General features: G+C 43.9%; 2 protein-coding genes and 1 long non-coding RNA gene across 4 annotated transcripts in view; 1 reads left to right on the top strand and 2 right to left on the bottom strand.

Moving 5' to 3' along the window:
• gtf3c3 (general transcription factor IIIC, polypeptide 3) overlaps positions 1-2490 on the bottom strand; it is a 7081-nt gene extending 4591 nt beyond the window's left edge. The window contains exons 1-6 of the mRNA XM_031852216.1: positions 2209-2490; positions 1629-1707; positions 879-1225; positions 680-803; positions 408-599; positions 114-279 (exon numbers count right to left, since the gene is read on the bottom strand). Of these exons, the coding sequence (XP_031708076.1) occupies positions 114-279; positions 408-599; positions 680-803; positions 879-1225; positions 1629-1707; positions 2209-2301 (1001 nt within the window). The 5' untranslated portion in view covers positions 2302-2490. The remainder of the gene's footprint in view (positions 1-113; positions 280-407; positions 600-679; positions 804-878; positions 1226-1628; positions 1708-2208) is intronic.
• LOC116386188 (adenosine receptor A2b-like) lies at positions 1635-9368 on the top strand. Of its 2 annotated transcripts, XM_031852224.1 has the most exons (5): positions 1635-3759; positions 4523-4740; positions 4851-4985; positions 5192-5376; positions 5482-9368. In XM_031852224.1, exons 2-5 carry the CDS (start codon positions 4561-4563, stop codon positions 6197-6199), a joined length of 1218 nt encoding a protein of 405 aa, XP_031708084.1. In that variant the 5' UTR covers positions 1635-3759; positions 4523-4560; the 3' UTR covers positions 6200-9368. The 2 variants fall into 2 exon arrangements, with proteins under 2 accessions (XP_031708084.1, XP_031708085.1); XM_031852225.1 differs by lacking the exon at positions 1635-3759 and having other exon boundaries at positions 4189-4740.
• Positions 9369-9564: 196 nt separating this feature from the next.
• On the bottom strand, positions 9565-11426 carry LOC116386190 (uncharacterized). Its single transcript, XR_004212948.1, has 3 exons — positions 11226-11426; positions 10067-10092; positions 9565-9650 (listed from the first exon to the last, which is right to left on the bottom strand). It is a non-coding gene; the product is annotated as an uncharacterized LOC116386190 (long non-coding RNA).
• Positions 11427-11433: the final 7 nt, after the last annotated feature.

Below are 11433 nucleotides of genomic sequence, written 5' to 3'. Positions count from 1 at the left end.
ACACACACACACACACACACACACACACACACACACACACACACACAGTGTTAGGCCCAGCATATTTGGATGCACAGTATGTGTGGACCTGGTCTGGCTAGTGTGTGCTGTACTTGGCCATGTCTTTGGAGAGCTGCATGAAGTGCTCTCCGTCCTCCATGGGCAGCAGTGATAGGATCCTGCGGTAGCCGTCCATGCACTGCCTGTGCTCGCCCAGGCGCATGTGGAGGCTGGAGCGCTCCCACACGTAGCGCACGTTAGTGGGGTCGTACTTGATGGCTGCGGTGGTAGGGGACAAGAGGGAACGGGAGTAATGCAAAGAACTATTTTCACACAGAAAATAACGGTTTGCATACCAATGGATCCATCGTATCTTTGAATCTTGGACTTTTGAGTGTCGGGCTGACCTTTTGAGTAGCACACAATGGCCTGTCGGATGTTGTCCTGCTCCAGAGACATTTCTGCCAGTCGGATCCACTCCTCACAGTCTGAAGGGTTCAGGTGGGCGGCGATCAGACCAAACTGCAGCGCCTTGTCCATGTCTTCATCGTCCTCGTAGATCATGGCCAATGTGGAGAAAGGCTCATAGGCCAAAGGAGCTGGAAGAGAAGGGGAAGACGATTCATTTAGCTAATTGATAAATATAAAAACTAATAACTCCAAAAAGTTTGTTTCATACCCTGTCTTATGATCTCCATACACATCAAGACGGCGTCCTCTTTCTCTCCTCTAGCGTAGCGGATGTTGGCTTCTCCCATCAAGCCTCTCAGAGCTCGGGGCAGCTTGCTGCGTTGCCGCCGCTCCTGGACACACACACAAAGTCACAAACTAACCCACATTAAGAGCTGGGAAACACACTAACACACTCTCCTCCTCACCCTCATCATCTTCTTGTTTTCTCTGTTCAGCTCCATCTCCAGCGCAAACACGTCCCCCACCGTCGGATCCTCCTCCGCGTCCTCCTCTTCCTCCAGCTCTCTCTGTTTCCTGTTCCTCCGTCCTCTTCCTCCTTTCCCCCGCCGCTTCCGCCTCTTCTCCGTCTCCTCCATCTCCAGCCTCACTTTTTGCTCTTCCTCCGCCTTGTAGTCCTCATCCTCTTCATCATCCACGTAGCTAAAGCCGTCCTCCTCTCCCTCCTCCTGCTGCTCGTCTGAAGACGGTGGTTCCGGCTTGTCTCCCAGCATGGAGGCAAAGGCCTGCTGGACCCCCGGGCTGACTCCCTCCTCTGATAGGAGGGGAGAGTATTGTCAAGATGTCATCAACACTAATAAGTAATAAAATAATATAATTATAATATTTTATTTTTCATCAATTCTCTAAACCGTGTCTTCTTACTTTCCAGCTGACAAAAAAAAACAGATGAGGAGTCACCTTTGATTATTATTGGGAGCATTTCTTTAATGGAATGGGTTTAATATCCAGAATATAACTTCTATATGAAGTTTATCTTTGTTTTATTTTTTTATTTGTATTTATTTATTTATAAAAAACATTATTATTGTGTTTAAATGATAACTGTCATAAAGTCATGATGTTACACACTTCGGTCCAGTAGGTGGCGGCATGCACCTTAAACGTTGGTTTGTAGTCCACCATTAAAGTGAAAGAAGAAGAAGAAGAAGATTTACCGATGGTCCCCGGGACGTGTGCAGATGTAGAGGGCTGAGCAGCATCCTCCTCCACAGGTTCAGCTGATACCTCCGACTCCTGAGAGAGGAGAGAACATACAGCGTTAGACTTCGTGTTAACGCGACCTAAACGACAAGCAGACGTTTCATTCTAAACCCAACCATATTGTCGTTGTAGAGTCTATTACACGAATGTAGCTCACGTTAAACCAACGACAGGTGTAAAGGCTGATGCTGCTATGCTAACTTAGCTCCGCTTCTGGGCTGTGGGGTTCAGCCGGTGTAGCTAACTAGCTTTGATATCCATAATTTGGAGGAAAGAAAATATCAATTTTATGTTACCTAAACAGCAAACAATGCACATTGTTAGTTAAGTATACTGTTGGACTGTTAAAACAGTTCATTGAAAAGTGTCGAAGTTAAGTCTAACAAACGTGTGTAGCGATGTAAAAGGTTATACTGCTGATTCAGCTAGATACTTTGGCTATGCTAACTTAGCTCTGCTTCTGTGCTGTGGGTTTTAGCTGGTGTAGCTAACTCGCTCAGCTATCAGTTATTATAATCATAACTTGTGCTTCACCTTGGCTTTGCGCTCATCCCTCCGCTGGTCAAACTCCTCAAAAGTTATCCTCCCCTCCAGGTAGTCTATGAGCTCCGAGCTGAAACCGGACATCTTTTCCCTGTTACCGTTACTCCGTTATGTGTCTGTGACTGACGGGCACAAAATGCATCATATCACGCTGCAACAAAACAGTAACTGTTAATAGCGGAACACATCCTCGTAACCGACTGCAGCGCTTCAAGAGCCGCTGACAACAAATCGCCAGCATCTTCAACTGCAGTCACGTGACACGCAAATACTTCCGGGTTGGCGTCACGGAACTCACATCGGTGCCAAGCCGGTAGCATTCTACATGCATTTGATTATTTAGCGTACCTTTATTGTCAATAACTATCCAGTCATTAAACTGTTAGTGATATTTAATTATATTCAGGAGGGCTTAAACGTAACCAGTTCCTCTATTATCGTCGTTTGATAACGCCAAACACACAAGTGTTTTGGCGGCACCCAGCGGTGAAAAGCGGGAACGACAACCGTATTTTGGGCCTTCATCTGCGCATCAATAGTGTTGAAATATTTCCAACCAAATGTCATTATATAATGGAAATAAAGATAGTCATATGTTTACATTTTTATTTATGAATGTCTGTGGATTACCTTTGAATAACCACGTTTATCGATTAATTCATTGTTCACTTAGTTATAAGCTATTTATCTTTGTCATACCTTAAACCTTTTGTTCCTTAAAAACTTCCCTTTTCACCAGAAAGTCACATATATACAAACAGAAGTGGAATGTAACTAAGTAAATTTACTCAAGTACAGATTTGAGGTACTTGTACTTTGTTTGAGTGTAGATTACACTGTCTAGCAGTATAGTAGGCTAACTACAACAATACAACTATACTTACACATCAGTGATGATAATCTAGTAATACGGTATATCATTGTGTATTACTTACAGGGTGCATTTTCCTGCATTGTGTACTTTTATTCTAGATATTCTAAAAACGTTTCACTAATAACTGTACTGCATGTTTCTTTATAATTCATAGATATCATTTCCAACTCATGCACTTGTTTCTTATTTAAGCTGCACACCACGTATTCTTTGCACAACATGTTTGGCTTCCTCATTCATTGTACTTCGCTGAAATATCACAAAGTATTTTTACCACACGAAAGCGTAGCTCGAGCGTACATAATTGAACATTTCATACGACGTGTTTGAATTGTTCTGAACCGGCTGGAGATTTACGTCAAAACATGTCTGCTTTTCCATCTCACAGAGACCTAGATAGTGCTGCTGTTCAGTCAACATGCTCGTGATTGACGTATTCTGCGTTATCTTTTTATATATATATAGAGAGAGAGAGGGATGGAGGGAAGAGTGGAGGAGGGTGTGGTTTCACCCCGGCACACGGTGCTTCTTTCCCGGCTCCCCCTTCAGGGTGTCCTGCACATCAGTGGACTCTGATGCTTCTCCATCAAGCTCACATTGTGTTGGTGTCCTGGATGGTCTGGACCGTTTAAACTTTGTGACGACTGCACCTGAAGTCTGTAGCGCAGGTGAGTACACCGCATACTCCAAACCTGAAGTACTTAATCCACCAAAAAAAATACTCATGAAGGAATTTGTCTCGGTTTGGTCTTGCAACTTACAATTATTTTTTTGAATAGGGAAAAATTCCCAACACCGTTTACAAGGTGATGCCTTAAATTGTCTGAAGAGGTCTTTGAGTCCACGGAGGAGTGCACGCACTGTGGCCTATGAAATCAGGGTAGAGCTGAGAATTAGGGTGAGTGTGTTGCAAATCTTCCATGTCAAGGGGAGGATTCAAACAAAACTATAATAACCATAACATAAGCACAGCAATCATTTGTGTCAAGTCTCTAATAAGTTACGTACGGCTGATTTGAAACTGTTGCCCTTCATTTACAATCCATCTGTTGACATGTGGGCACGGTAACGAGCAGCAGGTTTGAATCCCTATCAGTGTGTGTAAATAGTGAACACTTCGGGTCTGCGAGAGTGTGTGTGTGTGTGTGTGTGTGTGTGTGTGTGTCAGTCATTGTTTTTGTCCCTTTCCAGGAACAAATTTCACCGGTCAGTTGGTCAGCACAAAGGCCACATGCTGCGCTTCTAACAACCACTGTTCCTCTCTCCATTCATGTGTTTTCTGCTCCTCCTCAGTCTGTGTAATCACTATGGAAACAAATAATACATAAAGGAAGTGGGAGATTTGTACTCTTCTTGCATTAGTCTTTCTTTACAAATAGTTAAAACGCTTATTTTTTCAAGTTTTGTTTCCTTTTCTTTCCTTATCTCCAGGTTTTCCATGACTGTGGAGTCTCTGTCTCTCTCCCGTCATGAACGTGACTCCGGGCAGCTGTAAGGCAGAGATGCCGTACGGATACCAACCCCGCATGAGGGGGCTTTACATCGCCACCGAGCTCGTCATCGCAGTGCTGGCCATCATCGGCAACTTCCTGGTCTGTCTGGCTGTCAGCCGCAACAGAAAACTCCGCACTGTCACCAATTACTTCCTGGTGAGGAAACCTGTTTCGACCCCATCTAAAATGTGACATACGAACCTGTGGTTTGAGGAAAACTACGAGCAGATATCTAAAGGACCAAAAGTGTGTTTTACTCTGTGAAGGTATCATTGTCAGTGGCGGATATCCTGGTGGGCTTGGTGGCCATTCCCTGCGCAGTGCTGACAGACCTGGGTCGACCTCACCATGACCTGCCCCTCTGCCTGGTGCTGCTCAGCATCCTGATGGTGCTCACACAGGTAGGAGCATCTAACCTGGTGGCTTTGGGGGTCGATTGCCGGTTGGAATCCTGCAGGCCAAGAGCGCCACCTATAATGTCCCTTAATACAGAATTGATCAAACCTTCGACCTACGAAGGTTTCTTTTATTTTGTGTTTACGCCAAGGAACTAATATATTTCCCCATCATGCTTAAGACTCTGTGTATGGTCTGCTTTCTCTTCCAGAGCTCCATCCTGAGTCTGGTAGCGGTAGCAGCAGAGCGTTACATGGCCATCCTTCTGCCCTTCCAGTACCAGCGTGTCATGAGCCCCAGGAACGCCCAGCTGGCCCTGCTGGTCACCTGGGGCCTGGGAGCCATCTCCGGCACTGTGCCGCTCATGGACTGGATGAGACAACCAGCAAACTCAGAGTAAGAGAATGAGATGGATGGATGAAGATATATGTCGCATGCCATTTTCATTTGCCTGCAGTATTGTCACCATAAACTCTTTCATTTTGGTCCCTGTTATTCCAGCTACTGTATCTTCACTTGTGTGGTGGACATGAACTACATGGTGTACTTCAACTTCTTCTGCTGCCTCGTGGTGCCGCTGGTGGCCATGTTCGCCATCTACGGCCACATCTTCCTCACCATCCGCCGCCAGCTCCGACGCATCGCTGTGGCCAGGGGGACCACAAAGGACAGCGGGAGCACCGGGACAGATGACATTGGAAATTCTTTTGCTGGGGGAACCACGGGAGGGGGAGCAGATATCGTAACAGGCAGACAAGCCAGAGATGAGGCACGGAAATGTGAGGGTGAAGTGAGGGCTGGGGAAGAAGTAGAGTCCGGGATTGGGTCTCTCATTGAAACCGAGACTACCACTGTCTTTACAAAGCCAGGGTTCAGGATCGCCTCAGCTGGCTCTGCTCCTGCTGACCCCCCTCCCAGAGAGTCCAACGAGGCCAAATCCAACCTTCGCACCCGTCAGGAGATGCGCAAGGCCACCTCCCTCTTCCTGGTCCTGTTTCTCTTCATGGTATGCTGGATGCCCATCCACCTCATCAACTGCGTTCTACTGTTCTGCCCACAGTGTGACGTGCCCATGTCACTCACACTAGCGGCCATTGTGCTTTCCCACGCCAACTCGGCCCTCAACCCAATCCTCTATGCGTACAGGATGAGGTCCTTCCGATACACTTTGATAGGAATGTGGAGAGGAATGTGGAGCGTTAGGCCAAAACGCCAGTAGAGTAGAACTCTGTCACAAGTAAGTAAATAAGTCAAATTTATTTATAAAGCGCTTTTCACAGACAAAAGTCAAAGTGCTTAACAGGGCAGAAATTACAAGCATAAAAATCACAATGTGACCATGGGGCCAATAATTTACATACACACAGAAAACATACAAAATTAAAACATAGTTTAAAAGCAGGTCTAGGACATGGGTTTTACCCAAACGCCAGTCTAAAGAGGTGCGTTTTGAGCTGGTTTCTAAAAGTGTTCAGAGTCTGCGAGGCGTAGAGGTGCAGGCAGAGCATCCCACAGCCTCGGTGCTACTGCCTCAAAAGCTCGGTCACCACGGGTCTTATTAAGGCGTGTGCGTGGGACAGACAGAAGACCCTGCATATGGATGCTTGGTCAGGACCCTTTGGTGTCACTTTGTAACGCGTTGGGTACCCCTTGGCGCCACTTAGGTTTAGGCTAAAAACTATTTGGCTAGGTCTAGGAAAACACAATGGTTCGGGTTAAACCTCCCTACATAAACCTACATTATGTACATAAGTTAAGTACTCTGTCACATGCATTACATTACGTCATGTACTCTACCAAACGTACTTTGCATAATGTACTTGACCGAACATACTTTATGTACTGTACTTACGTGCAGGGTCTATCATCCTCTACACAAGAACCATTTGAAGTGATGTCTGTACAGACAGAAAGCTCCTGCACAATGCAGCAGTAGGAAAGTCCACATTAAGGGTCATCTCTTGCACCACAAGAGGCGTTATTTATATTATTTCGTGCCCTTGTTGCAAATACTACGGAAGATAAGATGCAAAAATACCCTGTTGCAGCAGCCTACCCTCTACCTTTGTCCTTAACTTTATCAACTTCCCTGTTCTTTCTAAAAATAAATATATTTTCCTAACAAATTCTTAATTTTCTAAATGTTTATATTTGAACTCCACCTGAGATAATACTGTACGTCTAGCCCAAGGTCTCCTTTTTAGGAACCAAAGGTATTTTTTCCCTTCATTTGTATCCGTCTGTCTCTCCTGCTGCTGTGTGTCGTTATACGGCTGCATTCTAGACTCTTCAACTTTCCTCTTTTTGGAAAGTTGAAAATGATTAAAAATCTTTTTCATCGGGGCGACGAGGATGCGACACATTTTTTTAGATGCACACAAGTGTGTAAGGTGCACATTTCTTTTTTGTGCTTTTGTTAAAAATAAACAAATCAAAGAGGCAAGTCAAATCAACAGAACTGCGTGCTTTATTGACATACAGTAAAGCATTTTATAATACAGTAGTAAGGCATATATTTGGTGGAATCTGATATGTTGTGAAGTATTGATGCGTTATTTGAAAAAAAATGATGTGAGAATGAAACATTAGAAATGAAAAACAACAAAAACCAATCAAATCCAGTGTCTGGGTTCAAAAGAAAAGAAAATGCTGCAAGAATATGATGCTGTAAAACAAACGATGCTCGCCATGGGCTCCTCGGAGTGGTTATACATTAAATAAAGATTGGAGTTCGTTTAGTCACATGCTAATATAACACCTCACACGGCACAAAACAAAATAGCCTTTTAGCCAAAGACAAAAAAGACACTGCTAGAATAAACGCAACCCCCACACAGAAAACGGATATCTAGCATGACCCAGGTATGACAGTAGTGCACACAGATTCATCTGAACGGTGTTTTTAATACTCGAGTCATGAATCTCTGGTGGAGGCGAGCGATGCAGTGAATGCATCTAAACATTCGGGTTGGCGGCTCCGTGAATCAACAAGCGGAGGGAGTGCGGGGTGGAGCACGGTGGAGGGAATGGCCGAGTCAGACGAGGTAGAGCTCGCGTTACCGGGCTTCCTGAAAGAGTTCTCCGTCAGCACTCTAACAGAAGAATTCCCTCAAAAATAATCTCGACCAGCAGCCCTGTGACAATCACATTCTTCTCAGTTCCTCTCACAGTACTTCTGTACACAGTGTACTGTGTGTACTCAACAGGCCCTAAAGAGACTTTCATCAAATCCTTACTTAAGATGTACACTTTCACACATAACTGACTATGTCTACATGCTCATATTCCACTATTATTCAGAATATGACAATATTCCAAATTCGATATGTAAACATATTTTATGTTTGGATATGAAGTCATTATTCTAAATTCTGATTCAGACATGTGGAATATGTCGATATTATTCACAGGAATATTAGTGGAATATTCATATTCATTAGCCATGTAAACAGCTTATTAGGAATATTGGGCAAAAACTGAATATTTGGTGCATAAACATAGTCGGTGTGGTTAAAGGTGCAACAGAACACCCATCAGTGATGCTGACTGAAGAGATTGAACAGACCAGGAGGAGCGCCGGTTGGTAGACGCTACAAAGTTGCATCTTGGGAAATGTAGGATCCAGTGTTTTTAAAACTTTACCCGAAGAAATACCACGAAGAAAAACCAACACCAAGAGGAGTTTCCCCCTGGACTACTTGAGAAAAGAAAAGATTACAGTCTCTACAACTATGTAGTTCAATTATTGGCAAATGGTCTCCAAATTACTTCCCATATGTGCATTAGGTTTGACCTGGTACAGCCCGTTTATGCACACCGCACACTGTTGAAAACAAATACGGGCTTTAAAAAAGTGCTGCCGTAGAGATGTGAATCACAGGGATGACGGATAGATGGACGGATGAGTGGATAGAAAACAATAATTCAAATACAACTTGAGGTTTGTCAGCCAAAACAAAAACAAAAACAAAAAAAAAGCCGTAGTGTAATGTGGAAATTAGGCACGACCACACAAACACACACACACACACACAAACACACAGACAACGTACTGTAAAGATCCAGGATGCCTGCATTACCTTGACAGTAGTGTACGCTGTTGTAGAAATGTTCCTCTTAGAAAGCACCCTCTTGATTACAATCACTTTTTTTTTTTTGATACAAATGTTTGAAATGCTTTAGCTGTTTCCGCAATTACAAAGAGATGGCAAATATCCGACCACGATGAACACACCTATTTGTATCTCATCTCTCTTTGCCCCCCCCCCCTCCTTATCCATCCCATACTTGTTTTATACATTGCATAGAAGATTAAAAACCAGCCTCTGTTATTAATAAAACAACTTCAGGACGTTTTAAGAAACTACTGAAACTTTTTCTTTTGTTGGGTTTTTTCGCGTCATTGCTGGAACCGCAATCCTTCACAAAAATAGACGTTATATATTCTCTTTGTAAACTGTGTTTCCGATCCAGTTGATATGACTAGAAAAGCATGCGTTAGGGAGGGAGGACGAGGGGATGAAGGGTTGGAGGAGGGGGGGGGGAGAGAGATCAGAAGGGCAGGGCCTCGTGCTGTTCGGCGCTCTGCTCGTCTGTCATCACGCTGACCAGTGACTCCATGGCACGGCCCAGATCATCGGCCATGTGGAACAAACGGCCAATACGGGGACCTGGGGGGGGGGGGGGGGGGGAGAGAGGCAATGCTTACATGAAACACACTCACAAATAGTCAGATTGAACTTTTAAAATGCTCGTTTTCTCAATGGAGCTCAAATGAGAGCACAAAGAAAGTGGCAGAGTAGTAAACAGCAGAAAAGGAAATTAAACACAGGGAAAGGGAGGGAGGACACTGCATCACCGCACCATGGCGCTTCCACTCTGTTGTGCGTTTTGTGCACAATTCTACCTGCTACAGCAGCCAAAAGTCAATCCCATTTATTTAGCCAATTGTGAGATTTCTATCACGACCAGAAGTGGTACAAACATGGTGCCTGCATGAAGTTGATGTACTCCTTAGAGGTGGGGAAATGAGATGAGAACAAAAAAAAAAAAAAGGGGGGTGGGGGGGTCAAGTTGAGCCACTTACCTGTCATGGGCGTCCCCTTCTCCCTGCTGGCTCATGGAGACAAAGAGGAAAAGGAAGAGAAAGGAGGAAATAGAGAGAAAGAAAGAAATCAGCCCGGTGTTGGTAATGGAGAGAATGAAAGACTAAGCAAGTTAGGATTTACTTAAGGCTTACAGGTGTAATGAAGTTCAGTGTGTGCATTTGATTGGAGGGAAAAAGTATTCGTGGTTTATCGTGGTCATTCAGTGTAATTTGTATTCCCATAGCATAAACCTCAGAGTCTGAAAACGGAAAGCCAATGCGCAAGTGCCTTAAAGTCCAACTGTATAGAAGTCTATGAGAAAGTGACTCTACTTCTCTCTTGATTTATTACCTCAGTAAACATTGTAAACATGAGTTTATGGTCTCAGTCTCTAGTTTCAAGTCTTCTTCCATACAGCATGATGTTCATTTAGTACATTATGGTCCATTCAGAGTCAAACAGGCCATAAAGCAGGGTAGGTTTCAGGGCGTGGCTACCATGTGATTGACAAACCACAGGAATGTTTAGCGTTAGCGTTGTGCTAAAAGACTAAGTAGTCTATAATATATCACCTCTGGCCAAATCATACACACGACTATAACACTGCTACACTGTTGTTGCTCTCGTCCACATATGCTCCCTTCTGGTTCCAAAAAGCTAAGATGGCGACAGCTAAGATGCCAAACTTAAGGGAACAAAACCGTAGTTCACAAACCAATGGATGGCGTCATGGTAGCTACGTCCACTTCCTATTTACAGTTCATGGTTTGTCCCAAATCTTTACTTTGACTGAAGTTGTATTTCTTATTTGGATTAATCTAAGTTGTTGGACGAGGACAAATATTAAAAGTTCTTATTGGAACCAACAACAGTGATTTCATACTGCGGCATCCTGAGGTAAACGTATAGGGAAACCTCCCAGCATGCAGCAGGGCAACATTCATTGACATAATTCTAATTTTGTCCATATCTGCATCGTTACTGATGTTATTTTAGGACATGACAACTGGATATAATGTGATGTTCATGTTCAAGTTAAATGCCTTAAGTAAAGCCTCACTTAAATAAACCTTTTTTTATCCTTTCAGAAATTGTAATAATTTCATCTAAATATGATTTTAAACAGGTGGATATTGTGTAGGTGTCGGTGGTCAGTACCCTGGCTATGAGGAAAAGAATTATTGAGCTGTTCCATCACTTCCTCCAACCCAGATGCATCTTGGGAGGGGCTGGACAGCTCGTCATCGCCTGAAAACAGGAAGGAGGTGATGTTTTTAAATTTTTCAGAATTATTTCAGACACACACATCCCTGCACTTCTATCTTTGTGAAGACCCTCATTGACAGAAAGCATTCCCTACCCCCTT

This window comes from Anarrhichthys ocellatus, unplaced genomic scaffold, assembly GCF_004355925.1.
Source record: "Anarrhichthys ocellatus isolate YVR2014 unplaced genomic scaffold, GSC_Weel_1.0 scaffold12, whole genome shotgun sequence".
Lineage (NCBI taxonomy): Eukaryota > Metazoa > Chordata > Actinopteri > Perciformes > Anarhichadidae > Anarrhichthys > Anarrhichthys ocellatus.
This window is presented reverse-complemented; position numbering and strand designations above follow the sequence as displayed.

Coding starts and splice junctions, on each gene's coding strand:
- LOC116386188 (XM_031852224.1), top strand. CDS start 4,561: ATGAACGTGACTCCGGGCAGCTGTAAGGCAGAGATGCCGTACGGATAC. Junction 4,741..4,850: donor CTGTCACCAATTACTTCCTG/GTGAGGAAACCT, acceptor TACTCTGTGAAG/GTATCATTGTCAGTGGCGGA. Junction 4,986..5,191: donor TCCTGATGGTGCTCACACAG/GTAGGAGCATCT, acceptor TTTCTCTTCCAG/AGCTCCATCCTGAGTCTGGT.